The sequence below is a fragment of the Macrobrachium nipponense genome, chromosome 44 (assembly GCF_015104395.2).
Source record: "Macrobrachium nipponense isolate FS-2020 chromosome 44, ASM1510439v2, whole genome shotgun sequence".
NCBI classification, from domain to species: Eukaryota; Metazoa; Arthropoda; class Malacostraca; order Decapoda; family Palaemonidae; genus Macrobrachium; species Macrobrachium nipponense.
The window spans coordinates 21,528,330-21,547,654 of record NC_087221.1 but is presented as its reverse complement, the minus strand read 5'-3'; the positions used below and the strand labels follow the sequence as shown (position 1 = coordinate 21,547,654).

The 19,325-nt window shown below is 33.0% G+C and overlaps 2 protein-coding genes across 7 annotated transcripts in view; one reads left to right on the top strand and one right to left on the bottom strand.

Moving 5' to 3' along the window:
- LOC135204085 (glycine receptor subunit alpha-2-like) overlaps nucleotides 1-19,325 on the bottom strand; it is a 161,498-nt gene that overhangs the window by 9,727 nt on the left and 132,446 nt on the right. For 3 of the 6 annotated variants that reach the window (XM_064234078.1, XM_064234080.1, XM_064234079.1), the window contains exon 2: nucleotides 1,379-1,998. The exons of 2 other annotated variants lie outside the window; for them this stretch is intronic. In XM_064234078.1, coding sequence (XP_064090148.1) covers nucleotides 1,379-1,620 — 242 coding nt within the window. In that variant the 5' untranslated portion in view covers nucleotides 1,621-1,998. Of the gene's footprint in view, nucleotides 1-1,378; nucleotides 1,999-3,529; nucleotides 3,629-19,325 lie in introns of those variants that run through there. One more of the 6 variants, XM_064234077.1, reaches the window with a different exon arrangement.
- On the top strand, nucleotides 6,554-17,306 carry LOC135204084 (ras-related GTP-binding protein A-like). Its single transcript, XM_064234076.1, has 9 exons — nucleotides 6,554-6,703; nucleotides 10,480-10,579; nucleotides 10,827-10,893; nucleotides 11,372-11,475; nucleotides 12,645-12,763; nucleotides 13,006-13,101; nucleotides 14,129-14,343; nucleotides 14,588-14,703; nucleotides 14,916-17,306. The coding sequence occupies exons 1-9, from the start codon at nucleotides 6,557-6,559 to the stop codon at nucleotides 15,008-15,010; spliced, it is 1,059 nt and encodes a 352-aa protein (XP_064090146.1). The 5' UTR covers nucleotides 6,554-6,556; the 3' UTR covers nucleotides 15,011-17,306.

Sequence of the window (19,325 nt, the reverse complement as noted above, 5' to 3'; positions counted from 1 at the left end):
TAAAAGACTTGCACTCCAACCAATATACAACAGCCTACAGATACAGCGCTTCACTAATATCACAAACAGACATATTATGCATAAACAATACTGATGATGCGCAACTCATGTGAATCTTAATAAATACTGAAAGGTTAAGGCTTTCTTGTACAATGAGGATTCTATACATACATATATATATATATATATATATATATATATATATATATATATATATATATATATATATATATATTATATTATGCATAGATAATAGTGATGATGCGCAACTCATGTGAATCTTAATAGATAATACTGAAAGGTTAATGCTTTCTTGTACAAAGAGGGTGATAATACAAATACAAATATATAATATAATATTATATATATATTATTATATTATATATATATCATATATATATATATATATATATATATAATATATATATATATATTATATACACATATATATATATATATATATATATATATATATATATATAATATATATATATATAATATATCAAACAGAATACAAGATTGCAGAATCTGTCCCTGACCCCGAAGTCTTATAAACAATACAGGAAACAATCGATGTTGGCAAACATGACCTGGCCTCTTCGAGAGGATTTCCTTTCGTCTCAAGGACGGTGTCACGGTGTCGCCGTTTTATTTGGCAACTTCCACACTTACAGTGGTTCCAGATCGCTCTTCAACTCGGTAGTTTATGAGAAAGAAAAATGGGAATTACTCTGCTATAAAACGAGCGTAATTCGATTGTCACAGGATAAATACTTCCTTTGTTTAGTCAGATATATTCTAAAAAGGTTTATTAATAGATGAAACAAACACTAAGTGGCAGTTTTGCTCATATATAGGAATGAAAAATGAGAGCAATATCAGATATACAGTTATAGCTATAACCTTTCACACATCTATCTAACAGAGAAAGCAAATTATTCAATGTATAAAATTGCGCACAAAGAATAAAGGATTTTACCGGAATGTAAATAGAGAATCTTTAACCCTAGAGACTGACATGGTTCATTGGTGTAGTCTTTACAGCATTTGGTAGTACACATGATTTGGACACATACGATACAATAAACGACGTAGATAGCAAACAAATAAGAGAACCATTGTACTGGGTTCCAGGAATACAAAAAGATGTGTACCAGTTTTCTCATCCATATAAAACGAAAAATAAATTGTCATTGGCTTCTAGGGAGGAACTTCCCCAGAATGGGCACAGTGCCTTTTGATTGGCTTTTTTTTTGTAAAAGAGAGAAAACTAAAACAAGAATATAATAAATTAACAAGATAAGAGCTATTTCAACGGAATTTCTATTACGGCATTATGAGTTGAATTGCTATTTCTACAACCAAAGTCCTTCCTCACCCATCGCAGACTTCCGAACAGAAAACGACGAACAGAAGGATCTGTAGAACTCTCGTAGAAATTCTCGTTCTTCTTTCTTTTTCGAAAATGGAAGGCGGCAGCAACGTCCGTGAGTGGAGTTTCGAGGGAGGGAAGAAGGCAGAAGGGGAAAATGATGGGAGTGAAGAGGAGGAAGGTGTGGAAGGAGAAGAGGAGGATGAGACTTTTGATTCGATATTACCGTAAGGCTTGGCAATGACCATGGTGGAAGAGGAGGGGACTTCTGATGGGGAAGAAGTGTTGGCTAATTGGTGAGGCGTATAAGGAGAATGAGGAGAGGAGAGGAGGGGGATGAGGAGGAGGAGGAGTAGTTACAAGTAGGTGACGACGAAGAGGGAAATGGGAATCAGTCGAGTGGAGGAGAAGTGGAGATTTCAGGGGCGGAGGAAGAATCTGGAGTGGACAAAGTCGGAGTAACAACAGCAGTTCCCAGAGGATAGTTCATTTAAGCCTCCTCCTCGGCAGGAGGTCAAAGACGAATGGAGTTGGGGGAGAGCTATTATTCCTCCAAGGGGGAGAGAAGAGAAGGGGGAGTGAGGAGGAAGGCAATCGTGGTCTTCCGCTTGTTCAGTTATCGTCGCCTGTACGAATAAGAGAAATTATTATTCAGTGATGATTTTAAAGAGAGAGAAAGAGAGGTATAGACTTTCGACGTAGTTCATTAGATAGCAAATGAATGATTAACCTGACAGAAAATGTAATTCATATATATATATATATATATATATATATATATATATATATATACAGAGAGAGAGAGAGAGAGAGAGAGAGCAGAGAGAGAGAGACGAGAGAGAGAGAGAGAGAGAGAGGAGAGAAATAATCTTTGAATTATGTAACGATACAATTGGACAGAAAATAACAATCTGTGGTAATAAACACACACACAAACACACACACCACACACATATATATATATATATATATATATATATATATATATATATATATATATATATATATATATATATAAAGCGTACATGAAGTTCTTCTGTTTGCACTTATCTAAAAATATTCAAATTAAGAAAATTAGTTTACACAAATTTCCTCTAGTTATGCAAAATAATCGAATTGAATTTAATATAGAATTTAGGCCAAGGACCAAGCACTGGGACCTATGAGGTCATTCAGCGCTGAAATGGAAATTGACAGTAATAGATTTGAAAAGAGGAGGAAAACCTCGCAGTTGCACTAAGAATCAAGTACTATTAGGAGATGGTGGAAAGTAAAATGCAGAGAGAGAATATGAAAGGAGGTACAACAGTAAAAGGAACGAAAGTAGTTGCAGCGAGGGCCCGAAGAGGCACTGCATAGAACCTCAAGTAATGTCTACAGTGCATACCATGAGGTCCACTGACTGCACTACCCCTTACGGAGGAGAAATTATTGTAGAACAATATGTAAAACAGTATAATACTAATACTATTGATATTGATATTATTATTATTATTATTATTATTATTATTATTATTATTATTATTATTATTATTATTATTATTAAAAACCTTTTGCGCCTGTGCGAAAGGAGACGGCCAACCTTACGAACATAAGCCTATTGTCTGCACATCGGAAAAAAACAAAACAAAAAAACTTCTGTAAATCAAGTATTGATAATCATTCAGTGTCATTCAAAATATATATATATATATATATATATATATATATATATATATATATATATATATATATATATATATATATATATATATATATATATATATATAGGTTTTAGTTATTCCCGCTAATGAAAAGGTTTAAAGAGAACAAAACATGCTGCAGCCAGAATGTTTTCTTCTTGTCTGGCATCCTTCCTATATAGTTTGATTAAACATTTTTTTCGAGAAATTACTTCTGTTAATGTACACTTGTATGCGGCACAAACAAACACTGCTACCATTACTACTACTACTAATAATAATAATGAGATAAAAAGCCAAATTGCAATAATTATTCTTAACAAAAGGCGATTCGTAATGAATGTTGAATGATCTTTCCTCACATTTTGAGAGAGAGAGAGAGAGAGAGAGAGAGAGAGAGAGAGAGAGAGAGAGAGAGAGAGAGAGAGAGAGAGTAGAGAGAGAGAGAGAGAGAGAGAGGGCGGGTGACCCTTACCTCAGAGGAACTTGATACGAACACAGTGCCACCTGAAAATGAACTGAGGCAAGTATCGTGAGGCCAAACGCAATCAACAGTAGTCCTCTCTGCGGTCACTTTTCTTCTTTCTTTTCTGATTCTGCGCTCCTGAGATGGATTCCAATTTTAAGCTCCAAGGAGATCACTTCTAGACCAAATCGTATTTTTAGTTTCTCTCTCTCTCTCTGCCTGACGTGAAAATATGACTAGATTATCGTAAGATTTCAAATCATTTATGCGACTGGATTTCACCACAAGTAGATAAATTCTTGTATCCCTTATGAGTTGTAGAAAAAACACATCGATTTCCCTGTCTTGTAAAATGTAGTAGCAGGTATCAGTCTACTGAAGAAGGTGGAAGGACTGAAGAGCGCTGTCATAAAGTGACGTATGTCTGTTCGGGCCAGTATTTCTCAGCTTTACACATTCCCTTCCCTTTAGAATGCTACACCCATTTGGCAAGACCTAACTGTTCTATTGGGCTTTTTTTTCAGAGGAGGGCGTTATAACAGCTCTTGACAAGAGCTTCACATAAGCTTACTTTTCTCTATTTGTGTAGTTCTTATAGTTGTTTTTGCATTATCCGCAATAATAGCCCGTGTCCATAACTTCTTAATTGCTTCTATTAACTACCTGTTTTCATACTTAAAAAGACAAAAAGAAAAAATCCTGCATCTTGTATACTCTTCTTGGTTACATTTCCAGTTCATCTATATTGAACTATTTCTACATTTTATTTAGTCATATCTTTTTTGGTATTTATGTAACATGTGTACACTAGCCTTGTGATCTAACCGAACAAGATAATTAATGTTTTTAATTATTTCCCTTTCTATTGATTCTGTCTAAGGAAGTTCAGAAAGAAAACGGGAATATTTGAATTAGAGAAAACGTTGAAGAATGAGTGTAAACGGATACTTGATAAAATGGATAACTTTATCCGTTTAATCGGAAAAGTTGGGCATTATAAGAACACAACTATATATTTGATAAAGAGTGGCATAAAATATTCATTACTCTTTAAGATTTTATGTTATGATAGTCTTTATGAGTCACCATCGGCACTCGTAGGATCATTTCCTCAAATACAAAAAGAAAAAAGAAAAAAAAAGGGAGCATAAAAAATGAATAGTATAGGGCTAAGAGCGAAATATAACTTGAAAGCGTACTAAATAGTAGATACATAATCGCAGAAAATAATGTAACTTCGCTAACGTAATGCACAGGTAAGGCATGCACAATGTCCCAAGTAATATGGCCGATATAATCATATACCTTTTAATTATTATAGCACTTGCACGATAAACGGACAGGTATAGTTTTCTATTAATTGAAGGAAATATAGCTAAGTGGTATTGAACATACCAAGTTCCTTAACACTAAAGAACTAAAACAAAACAGCCGTTAACTACAAATTATAGCATGCATCAGTTTTTTCGCGAACGTTCCTATTTAAAGATTCTAAAATTAGTTTTATACACCGAGGTTATAACTATTCTATATATTCATTGCTCTCGCTTTCCTCTACATTCTAAAGCTTATATGCAAACCCAAATATTAATGGTAAATAAAATATTATGTAATATTCATTAGCCACAGTTATATACAAGAAGGTATAAAACCAATGACACGCATTTCCCAACCCAGAAAAGTACTATAGCTTCAACTATCTCTCATGATAACCGAGAGCATATGAAGTTCCAATCAAATGGTTCAAATTCTGGCCAGAGTAGGTACGACATTCATTGTTTATAGTGTAAGTTTAGGTGCAACTTGTATCTAATGTATGAATATAATGAATTAAATATCTATAGGGTATTTCTGGCTTAATATCTGAGTATAAAAAATTAAGTTTGATGTAATACTTGTAACTAATCTAATCTAATATGTATAATATATATATATATATATATATATATATATATATATATATAAATTGGTTACATACATAACTTTAAAAATTTTCTACTTTAGATATTAAGCAAAAGATACACCATAAATATTGAATTCAATATATTTATACATTATATTAAGTTGTTTTCTTCTCAATCGGGAGATAAAATATCACTGTGCTCCACAAAGAAATGGAAAAAGCAGATAGGAAAAATTAAGAAGTGTATATACTTTTTCCCTCCGGTTTCTCCTTCGTTTCATTGTGGAATATACATACATACATACATATATATATATATATATATATATATATATATATATATATACATATATACATACTACACACACACACATACACACACACACACACATATATATATATATATATATATATATATATATATATATATATATATATATGTGTGTGTGTGTGTGTGTGTGTATATATATATATATATATATATATATATATATATACATATCATATACAAGACACATATACACATATCCCATAATACACATATACACATATACACATAATACACATATACACATATTACACACATACACACACCACACACAAGCAAACAACACACACACACACACATACACATACACATACACATAACACTACACATACACAGCACATACTATACATATACATATACACATATACACATATACACTACATATACACATATCACATATACACATACACATATACATACACACACACACACACACACACATACACTACACATACACATACACTACACATACACTACACATATACATATACACATATACATATACACTACACATACACATACACTACACATACACATACACACGCACATATATATATATATATATATATATATATATATATATATTCATAATGTTATGTTATTTCATTTGTGCAAATGACACTATGCAGAGGTAAAGTCGACGATAATGATAGAAGTTACCTTGATATATATTTACTTAATATTTACACTATCACCTAAGGTAGCACACGTCGTTCCTGTTCAGTTATTAATTATCGTTTTCACATAATAAAGATGCCTTTAACACCTTTCATTACTCGTTTTATGCTTGGCTTCGCAAAAATAAATGTCCACTTCGCAGCTGAAAAAAAAGTGGCAAGAAGAAGAAGAAACGAGGCGTAAACAAGAGATAAAGTCCTTTGACAGTCTAATAATCACAAGATCGTCTACAGCTGAGCAACCAGTCCAATTCGCCACAATCATGAAGAAAAAGGTAATGATACTTTTGACTTGATTTTGGTGTCTAGATTATTGAAATTTTGAAGTAGAAAGTGTTTCATTTTCCAGAGTGAAGAGAAAATAAGCAGAAGACTACGGAGTTAAGCCTAACCTAGCCTAGCCTATTGTAGGCCTTGGCCAGGGTTGTATAAGAGCCCAAGGCCTGCTACGACACTTTTAATTTCTCCATATTATTTGGACACAGATCAGTAGATCAGCTTCTCATTGCTTATATTAGCTGCATATATTACCTAATGTTTAGCTAATGTTTTTGTGTTTTGTGAATAGGTTTTAACAAGTTTAAAATGATTGATACCTAGGCCTGATATACCTATCCACTGTTGTGTTATGCATTGGTATATTTAGTGAAAATCAATGCAAGCTGATAGCCAGTATTCTATCAATACTGGGCCTAAGCATCATCAGACTAGGATACTATAATAGCTATATACCTAGTACCTAGGTAGCTAGGTACTAATATAACAAAAAAGAATTGCTTTAGCTAGCCTAATATCGCTTATCTTATGTGGCTGATTGCTGTGAGAAATTGTCTCTCTTTGGTAAATGAAAACTAGAAATGAATCAATTGTACAAACTTTACTAAAAATCATGAACTATGAGCAGTCTGAAAATACACAAGTCACAATTAAGAATCAGAATCAGTCAAAAAACACAAAGAATAAAGATATTACAATGCCATTGGTGTGGGCGCATCCTAACCGAGCAGGGATGAATCACACCTAACCTGACTGAGTGCCATAGGGTAAACAACCGACTGGACTGGCCAACTCACCGACTACCTCGTTTTTGGCCACCCTCCGAAAAGGTACTTTAACACATCCTGACACCGGAGATGGTCATCAGTCATGAATTGTTGCTGGTGATAACAGGAGCTCAAGACCTCTACTCTCCTTTCGAAGTAAGTATTTTCTCCAAAGTTGGAAATTAAGTCCATATTTTAAGATTTAAACAGAGGGTAATGAAAAGTGTGGCCAACGCAGTGCACACTACCCCCATGACGCTTTCGAAATTCTTACTTACAATTAAAAATGTTTAGAAGATTGACGCTATCTCGATGTTTGCGGAGTCGCTTGTGTCAACAAACTTCCCATTTCCTGTGCTAAATCCTCACACCACTTGTACCCATAGATGCTGGGGCACTTTCATCACAACAATCGTAAACATGACTTCTAACCACTACCTATCCAAGGGAACTACGGCATTCTTTGTGGCGTTTTGCGCTCTTCAATTGTTTATCAGTGTTGTCATTTGGTATTTGGTATGTGTTTACCCTCCAAACTGGGTATAAGACTTACACAAAACCGGGGAAATAAGTGAAATTAGTGTATCTATTTTTAGTATATATACATATTCCAGCAATTTTATCATTACTGCATTACCATGACAACTAGAATTCATGGAAACAGTTTGTAATGCATTGGCGTATGTGTGAAGCTCCACTAGATTGGCAACGATGAGTCATTTTTTGTTGTGTCGTCTGCTCGTAAGTACATCAGAAATATTTGTAATTTTTTGGTGTTAATTTGGTTGCAAAAAAGGGATAATAGACGTGAATTAAATAAACATTTTGAAGTAACAAAGTAAAGTTAAACTAAATAATGAGTAAAGTAAACAATTAAGGGAATAAAGCTTTGCACCCCATAAACAGTGTAGCCGTCTGCTGCTCGTAACTGTGTTTGTGGAGTGAGTGCTTAGGGACCAGGAACAGCAACGTGGTTCAAGTGCAATATGGAGTGAATTAAGACCAAAATGTGTATAATTACAATCAAATAAGGACTGTGGAGTTTCAGTTGTGATGGCAGTGAGGATAAAACCACTGATTACAAGGTAAAAATTAATTCGGTTCAAACCATGACCCCAGGAATAAAGTTTCATACTTTCACTAATATAGGCAACAAAATGTTGTTTTATTGTACTGATTACAACTGCAGTCTTGAGTAAGATCAATAAATGTTACATATATATGCTAACATTGTTCAAATGAGTGCTGGGAAGGCTGGGAAAGATGGTGGATTGTCTGTAGTTAGAACTGGCAGTCACGTGATTGCCGCCATATTGGATTTCAAAACTGCCTTGAAAACATATTATACGAAGAGCTCACAGGCTTATTTTTGTTTGTATGGGGCTTTCATATATCACATTATGTTGATGAAACTTCAATCTTTTGAATGGTATGTTTAAAGTTGTAATTGTATTCTTGTTTCACCAATTAAATATCGAGTGAACAAGGCCTGGCCATGCGATGACGATGGATCGTCTGTGGTTGTTTACCCTAATTCATAGATTCAATCAGAGGTAGATGTCTTAAACTTAATGTAATCCTACTACTATCTAATAAAAGGAGCCCATAAAAACACCAAAATATAGAGAGAAAAGTACTATATTTCAGAGACTGCTCTCTCTCTCTCTCTCTCTCTTCAGGTATATGAATGAGAAAAGTTTGCAGAAAAGGTGGTATAAATACCACCTTTTCTGTAAACTTTTCTCATTCATATACCTGAAGAGAGAGACAGCAGTCTCTGAAATATAGTACTTTTCTCTCTATATTTTAGTGTTTTTATGGGCTCCTTTTATTAGATGGAATTCTGTTGTAACAGAACATTTTTACCAGTCCTATTACTATATGACCAACTTAGAATGCTATAAATTATGAAAGTAAAATACCCTTTATCCCAACCTGACCTTGCACTATGAATCCTAACATCCCTTTTAGCATTACACATATAGCATAACCCTTACTTTAAGCTTTGGAGACACAGCTTGAAGGTTTATATTGATTCCTCTTGTTCTAATCCCAACATCCAAACAATGTATCCTATGAAAGAGAGGTATATTTACAAGTGGAAGGAGTTACTTCCAATTTAATAAGTGATCATTTTATTCTTGATTTTGCATGTGAGAATAATGAAGTTAAGTCACTAAGCATTAGCAATTTATTCACATAAGGCAGCAGTAGTTAAGATTAGCATATTGGGTGAGGGAAACAATGAAGAGACATTAAAATGTCAAAGCATTTCACCAGGCATAGGGGAGATTTCCTTGGCCAAAAAGTTACCTATTATATAACTGAAAAACACTAAACGTCTGACATAGCCTAGCCTAGTCTTGAATTTTTTAGCATAGCCCCCTAGTTATACAGAATTCTTCACAAGCATAAGTTAAAGAGTAAGAATTGAGTGTGTCCCACGTAGCCCAGCCAAATTTAGTGTCACTTGTTGGTCTTTAAATGAAAGTTTACATACTTTAGCAGAGAACCATTTTTTAAATGAGTTTTGTTACAAATCTTGTTTAAACCTGTTTAAATTAAAAACAGATGGCTAACCTAGCTTTACTTATTTTAGGGTCACTATAGTTAGCTGCCTCAAGTGATGTGAATACGGAGGCAACAAAGTAAATAAATGTATGGTATTTGGTCACAATGGTATGTTGCTGGAGACAACAAAATGAATCTCAGTCATCCAGAGTACTTAGAAAAATGGCCCAGAGAGAAGAGAGTAGTTTAAGTGATTAATATATTTGCATGATAAACAACTATCACTGTACCCTATTAATCACTTATATTTGCTTAAGGGTCTCTGAAAAAATTTTTTCATTTAAAAAAGGTACTTAACCGTGGGATTGTCATGGGTTGTTGTTGTTGAAGATTAAGCTGGCATTATGCCAGCATGGGCTCTTGCTCATAAATGGGTACATTTCATGTTGAAGCTGGAAAGAGAATTTCATTGCTTTTTTTTATTCCACTCATTACAGGTTCTGTTGATGGGTAAAAGTGGTTCTGGAAAGACCAGCATGAGATCCATTATATTTGCTAATTACATAGCTAGAGATACAAGTCGTCTTGGTGCAACAAGTAAGGAGTCTTTTTAACCTTTTAATCATGACTTAGTGTTCTGTTTCCAAATATTGATTTTTTTATGATAATACCAATATTTTAGCAATTTGTGAATATTTATGAATATGTCGAATAAAAGTTTCTTGCTGAAATCTACTGTCACATTTTAAACCTTGCAATAAAGAACTTAAACTGCTGTATACATTCACTTTTGATAGAAAGTTACCCCAGGTATAAACTTAATCTGAGACCCCCTTCTTTACAGTTGATGTAGAGCATTCTCATGTTCGTTTCCTGGGAAATCTGGTTCTCAACCTGTGGGACTGTGGAGGGTGAGATTAAAAAAAAAAAAAAAAAAAAAAAAAAAAAAAAACAACAACAACACTATTTCATACCTCATCAGGGTATTACCAGTTATTGTTTGGTTGAGATTTTCCTTGTACCTATCATTCAAATAACAGTAAATTATTTTAGTATCTTCTATGTACCTAAACTTTACATAAAGTGAAGTAACCTCATTAAGTGACAAATTTGTAACTAATTGATATAATACCATGAAGATTTACTTGTATTTTGTAAACATATACAATGCTATCTCTGGCACATTAGAGATATTTTATCATAAGACTGTAATCAACATAAGAGATTTTTCTTTTTATATTGTTAGAGGGCACTACTTATATTATGCTTTACACAGCGAATTGTAATCAGTACTGTTGTGTTCCTCTCTGGAGTTTCTTAGCATTGGTATGAAAGATTCATATTCTGTACATTTTAACCATTATTTAATTTTGAAAATTTAATTTTCAGTCAGGAAGCATTCATGGAGAATTACTTTGCATCACAAAGAGACAATATCTTCAAAAATGTGGAAGTTCTAATTTATGTGTTTGATGTGGAGAGCAGAGAACTTGGTAAGCACTGTTAATATTTACACAATGCCCTGCATAACATTTTATTGATGTATCTGGTCCAGAAGCTTAGACATTAGTGTAAAAAACCTTTAAAGTAGACTGGGCTGATCACAGATTCTTTGAGGACTAAACATTTGCTTTGTATTACAAAGGAGAATCAGAGTAATGGAACACTTTCAAATCCAAAAAGTTATCATTATATTTATCTCAGTATGGGACATGCTGTATAATATTCAGCAAATATATGAACAATTTTCTTTTAACTCCTTTATCCTATACTGTACTGCATTTCCTAAATTAAGTTAAAATTTGTTCATCAGCCTATTAGGTATTGACACTGCTACTGTATTAAGATTAGAGTAAGGAACCTTTCTATGGCCAGTTTGCTATCTTTAGGCTTGAAAATAAATTTTTATACAAAATGTTTAGCAAGAACCCTTAGGCTGAAATAATCAGTGTTTACTTCTATATGTTCGTGAAATTACAGTACAGTACAGTATAATATAGCATCAGAGGTGGGTTTCAGTCCAGTATCGTACTCCATATCTTACCAGCTGCCCCATAGGGGGTTAATGCCATCAGTGGACCTCATGTGGTGCACTGTAGGCATTACTTAAGGTTCTTTGCAGCGTGCCTTCGGCCCCTAGCTGCAACCACTTTCGTTCCTTTTACTGGATGGTACCTCCTTTCATATTCTCTTTCTTCATCTTACTTTCCACCCTCTCCTAACACTTGATTCATAGTGCAACTGCGAGGTTTTCCTCCTGTTATACCTTTCAAACCTTTCACTGTCAATTTCCATTTCAGCGCTGAATGACCTCATAGGCCCCAGTGCTTGGCCTAAATTCTATATTCAACTCAACTCATCTTACCAGCTAAAGATTACCTGCCACTAAGTAACAATAGAGACATAGTACAGTAGTATTGCAATGCTAGATATTTTAGAGAGATTTATTCAAGGTTATATGTATGCTTGAAAATTGATATGCTGTATATATTTTGGTAACATCATATGAAAACTTTGGAAATAAAGTACTTGTAATTAGCTTTTGAAATGTTAACATCGCTTGAATAAGTTTTTGCCTTTCCTTTGTAATATTGCAAGTCCTTTGTTTATTTTATCTGAAAAGTACTAAACTTTTTCATGTGAATCTCTTCATTGTTTCCAGAGAAAGATATGCACTATTATCAAAGCTGCTTGGAGGCCATCTTGCAAAATTCCCCTGAAGCTCGAGTGTTTTGTCTCATTCATAAGATGGACTTGCTTCAAGATGATCAGCGGGATGTTGTAAGTTCCATTTTTTAGAATTAATAAACATAAATAGTCTGTAATACCTTTTGTTTATCTCCCTTTTTTTATTTTCCGGTTTTTTATTCATTACAGTGAAAAACTCTGATACAAAAAATTTATACATGAACCTGGAAAACACAATAGTGAAGTCATTGTTGATGTACAAAATGTAATGAAAAAGGAGATTTAGTTTTTGTGAAAATGTGTATTTTTTTATATCACATATTTTATTATTACAGATATTTCGTGAGAGGGAGGATGATCTTAAACGGCTTTCGAAACCTCTGGAGTGCGTTTGCTTTAGAACTTCTATCTGGGATGAAACTTTATACAAGGTATATTTTGTTTAGTTTCTATCTAGATTTGTAACTTATCTTAAAGGTCCAATCTTTAGTAATTTTCAAGATGTCACTTGTTAGAAATGTCCACCCTTTTATTCCTTTACAGTGCATAGTTTGAACACTGAAGTATTTACATGTTATATAAACTTATTACTCATGAATATGCATTATAATATAAGGCCAAATTTCTAGAAGTGCAAATTTAAATGCAGTTACAAAAAATCTTAGATCAAGTTTTCAATATAGTGAAGACCTTGTGTTTTGATGCTGGCAGGAAATGTCTCAAGAATATTTCTTTAGGTCTTAATTTGTAGACAATATTTATTGCAGTACGGCTGATGTATTATTTATGTGCTGCAATTTGGGAGCTTGACAATACTAAAACATTATGTGGCTTTGATATATATTTGCCGTTACAATCCAGTCCAATCCCTGTTCTAAATATAGAACCTCACAATAAGTTCATCCAGTATAAAATATATGATCAGAGGAAAAATAATCTAGAGATAAATAGTAAGTAAATGAGAAATAATGGTGTTGTCTCGTAGGTCACACTGACAAATCAAAATAGTGTGTGTGGAAAATTCGGACTGTAGATGGTGTTGTACTTAGGGTGGCAAATAAAAATAAAATATTAACGAAATGATAATGGAGAGATAATGATGTCCTTAGGTACACTACAAATCAGGTCATATAAGCCATGTGCTCATCCATGGTGATGGGACCACTTATTTCATTCTGGTTATTTACTGTGTTATAAATTAATCATGAGTTTGTTAACCATTATATGAAGATCATTAATTGTTTGGTGTTGGTATATGTAATTTCAAGATGAATTAAACATTTTTTGTACTTTTTGGTGAATACATTTTAATAATTTTTTTGTTGTACTTTTTGTCCATGTTCAACAAAAAGTACCATCATAAAGTATTTTAGATGGTTCGAGTGTTTGGTGTCAAATTCAATCATATTGCACACGTTTGTTGAATTTAATGATATAGAATTGTCTTTTTTCCTTTAGGCATGGTCTAGTATTGTTTATGAATTGATACCTAATGTCAAGGAATTGGAACAAAATCTCAAAGATTTTGCAACCATAATTGATGCCGACGAAGTGCTTCTTTTTGAGCGCGCAACTTTCCTAGTCATCTCCCACTACCGCATGAGACCTCACAGAGATGTCAATCGATTTGAGAAGGTGTCAAACATTATCAAGCAGTTTAAGCTTTCTTGCAGGTATACACATGCTGATTTGCAAATTTTCTGATTTTTTAATTTTTCTGATCTAGTGAATGGCTCTATTATGGTTTTTTATTAACTTAAAATGTAATGCGTAATGTATTTAGAAAGAAAATTTTTGATAATTATAGAATTTTGAAATTATTTGAGCATGCTTATTTATATTTTAAGTGGTAGTTTTCAATTTTTTTATTGGTTGACTGGATACTCACTGATATTCATTCTTAAATTTTCCGTACAGTAAGTTAGCTGCACAGTTCCAGAGCATGGAAGTGAGGAACTCAAAGTTTGCTGCTTTTATCAACCTATTTACATCGAATACATATTGCATGGTCATCATGTCCGACGCTTCAATTCGTAAGTATAAATAAAATTGCTGGTGTTCTTTAGCTAGTAAATGATGAAATTGATGTATCTTTTTGGGTTATTCTTACAAGTTTATCATTTTAAACTCATTACGTACATTGTATGTTATGTAAAATGGTAGTTCATGATACTTCCCTTTTTTTAGCAGCATGGTGATTAATTTTTCATTTCTTGTTTTTTTATTATTTCTTTTTCCACTACAGCTTCAGCAGCCACTTTGATTAACATCAAGAATGCACGAAAGCACTTTGAAAAACTGGAAAGGAATAGCCAAGGTCATTTAGCCCTGTCAAGATAAGTCACTTTTCATCTTAAGTGTATGAGTGTACAGCCTTGTGTGAATTTTGACATGCTAGCTTTACATTAGATTTTGTATTTTTGATAGCTGACACAAATGTTTGTTTTCATTCGACTGAAAAATTAAGCATGTAATTTCCATGCTAAACGCATTGACTATAATGTGAAAGAGTAAAGAAATGTTCAGTTTAAATAATCTAGGGTTGTTTTGTACAAATGTTATTAAATTGAGGTTAAGATCTTCATTGCAATGTTTCCATGCATTGTAATTAGACTTGGTAGGAATTAAATACTACAGTAAGCAGTATGTATATGAAATGCTGTTACCCATTGTTCTTTGATACTGCAAAGATGAAAAAAATTGCGTATATGAAGTGTTGTGTAAATTTTCACCCCAGTATGTGTACAGAGAATTTATCCAATTTTATATTTATAGTAGTATGTTAAGAGAGTAATGTATGGAATAAACTTACTCATTGATGGGTCACTTACTGCAGAGCTTGAATCTTGGGGAAATGGAAGAAATTTGAACCAGATTACTGTAAATACATCATAAATCAACATTAACCTGGCGATCAGAATACTAATATACTATACTGCCATGCAATTCCCTTAGTAGAGAAATAAGGTTATTGTAAGGATGAGACACAGTAATGTAGTACAGTATAAAATAAATTTTAAATTCTGTATTGATTTTGCAACTTTATGGATATTTTTCTGTCATGGATAGTTTTCTGTCATGTTGATATACGTATACTGGCATATGGTACAACTGTCCTTGCTGGATATGTGTATCTTATTGTTCTTACTACTGTACATATTTCTGTCTTATTGTGTTCTACTAGTAATAGTGATTATTAATTTTGCAGCTAAAAATTCAAGTGCTGGATACTTGATAACGTTACTGTAAACTAGTAAAATTATTGTAGTACTACTGGGCTGACCAGAAAAACTGGAAAGTAGTAACTGGCTGAATGATGTGTCATCTTTTGAATTTTGATTGTGCTATTGTAGGAACACTAATATCTGTTGGTAGAGTCTATGTCTTTGAACTATTAATTAGTTTATTATTTTAGATATATATTGTTAATCTTAACTGTGCTCACTTTCACAAAGGCATTACGTATTGCTCTACATTGTCAACATCTAGAAACTGTGTTTTAAATTGTTTAAATTATATATTGGAAAAGTTGTTTTTTCCCTGAAAAACAGACATGGTGATGGTATACTGTATTACAAAGCCATAAGATTAAGGGCTAATAACAATGGAATATTAATTACATAGAGCATTAAGCTTTCTTGTTGCTTATATTAGTTGTGGTTGAGGAACCATTTTTATTGCCAGTACAGTATTAGTGAGCATGAGGATTACTTACGGGAAAAACAGTTGACAGGCTTGACATTCAAAATTAAACTTAGTGTAAGTTAAGGAAATTAGTTATATGAAAGACCTGATGTTAACGTTGAATTCAATACAGTTGAAAAGGGGGGAAATCAGAAATGACTGCATGGAGTAGTAAACATTGGTATTCCTGAAATCTATTGAAAAACCTTTATTAGAAAGGTAATGTTAAGGGAAATTTCAAATTTTACATCCAGGATAATCTTAACCAGTCTCTGTACATATTTAACGGGCAGCAAGTCTGTACAGTACCTTGAAGTCGTTTAGGAGTTGCCAATATAAAATACTAGTACGTATCAAGATTAGTACTTTTTATTGGTAACTTCCTCAACAACTGCTGCAAGCACATACAGTATTAGCACAACTGAAACTGACTGAAAACTTTACTTTCACACAATGTGCATCATTCTTATATCAAATATGTATTTTTCTGTTACTAAAGATGATCGTGTAATGGTTTTGTGAGAATTATGTTTTCAAATGGAAGCTCAATAAAAAGCAGTTTTAAATAACTTAATCATATAGGAACGGATGATTGCTTCTGCAAAGGGACCCAGAAATGGGAGGAATGAATTCTAAATAACTTGTCGTATGAAAAGTCTCAGTTGCTATTAAAGGAAGAGTTAATTATGACATTATCATTGTTTTTTAAAGTAAACACTGTTATTCATCTAGAACAACTTGTAATTACTGCTGTATAAAAATTTTAGTGTCTATAGCTTAATTCCAGTGCAGGTATTGTAAATAAATGGAGATGTAATAGGGTTTTTTAACTCTCTTTGGAATGTGACTTGCCTTTTTGCATTCCACGTTTGAAGTATCCGAATGACTTTCATAAGGTTTTGAGTTCCTTATTTCTTTTGATAGTCATGCAGAAATAAAACAGTTTTTGCCATATTTTTCTTATTTTAACCTCTATAATTCCACACACCACCAAATCTTGAAAAATTCTAGACATGCAATGCAAATATAGACTGGTTTGCAGGAACTATCTTTATTTTTTCATTCTTTGCAAGGATGAGAGTGCACCTTTTAACTTGAAAGTCTGCTGGTTGTGTACCATTAAGAGTAGTTCCAGCTTATTAATTTCACAAAGCATTCTTCACTTACAGATCATTACATGAATTCTACATTACTGGTTGGTCCAGCTGGAGAATTATATTTGCCTGGGCTTTACGGCCATTTTTTCAAATTTGCAGCATGCCTTTAAAATTTCCCACATTATAGTGTATGCTATAGGATTTCACTACTGGTTAATTGGTTGGTTATATTTTAGCTGGCTTTGTGCCAACACGGGCTCTTGTTTCTAGAGCAGCTCGTAAGGATTGGTCTCAAAATGCAAGAATATTTACTGCTGATGTACTTTAGTTCAAAAGGCCCCGCTGCATTAAATATTTCCATCCTTCAGCACATCAAATAAAGTTCAACAAGAAAAAACTTAAATAATAAACTATAATTTAGTAATCACATAGAAAAAAAAGACCAATGTGAAAAAAGAGTATTTTAGGACTAATGTTGGTCTCCTTAACACAAAGGCTCTTGTTCGTGTGTTTGTGTTTTAAGAAGGTAGTGTACAAGTAACTTAGATATGGAAGAGAAATAAAACTTACAGACTTAGTTTTCAGTCCCGTAAAATATAAAGGGTGTGACCAACAGGCAAAAAGAATTTATTAAAATTCCTCGGAAGATTAAAAAGATGCACTTCGTTTTGAAAATACAGCAAGGAAATAAGGAAAACCGCCAATAAAGCTCGGCTTAAGAATAGTTTTGATACTTATTGTTGTTAAGCTTAATAGTGAATTAGTATATTCGGGTAATTAAAAGTTCTAAATAAATAAGATGCGTGTTTGACAACTATGGGGATTACACAAGTAAAAGTTTTGCACAAGAATTATACTTAAGGGAGCTGATTTCCAGAAATATCAATAGTAATATTTGAGCTTGGGGACGAAAGACAAATCTACTGTGCTATATCAAACGGTTGCACATAATAATTGCAGGCGATACTAGTATAGATTATATGCATATATTAAGGGATTTCAACTGGTACTTTATCACATCTTGGGTAATAAAAATTCATTAAATGAATTTAAGATGTTTGTAAGTTTGTGGATAACTGTGGGTCACATTATACAAGTTCTGCCCAGGTTAGGAAAGAAAGAAATTTCATTATTCCTTCTAAACTTAATTTTGGGATATCTCTTGTTATTACTTCTAAGATCGCTAAATCAATGAAAATTGTTCTTTCCAATATATATTCAGTTACTCAGATGAGCCTTTGAACTATACTTATTTTATTATTTCACCTTTCTTCTTTCTCTCTTTATATATTCATCTACAAACTTTAATAGACAGAGTAAACAGACTATAAACCCAAGAAGGCTCCAAAGGGAAAAAAAGGCTGCAGAGAGAGAAAAGTTATATGAAAAGAACAAAAAATAACCATGCAGTTCGTATATTCCACACCTCTATGGCCTTACAAACTTCCGTTTGCGAAGTTTCTCCTTAGTACATGAATAACGGGATAAAAGTATTTCATTTTGTTCACTATAAACTCGATTCAACAAGTTTTCCCTAATCGTAGTGTATATTTGCCACATAGAGAGAATATAGTGATCTTACTTGCCGTGTATAATGTATTAATAACGTGAAATCCTAGACCCAGATCACTGGTTCAAATCAAATTTGCTGCTTTTGTTGGATTAAACTGGCTTTGTGGCAATACGGACGATAATGAGAAGCGCGTGCGCTTGTGCGTGTGACTATAACATCCATCACATCCACATGCAAAGATTTAAGTGCCACGTTTACGACGTATAAGTGCTTATTTTTTTAATCTTCTGGTAATAAAGATTAAATGAACAACTTTTCAGTTGAAAAATGATAATTTCTGGGATAAATCTGTATAGGTGTT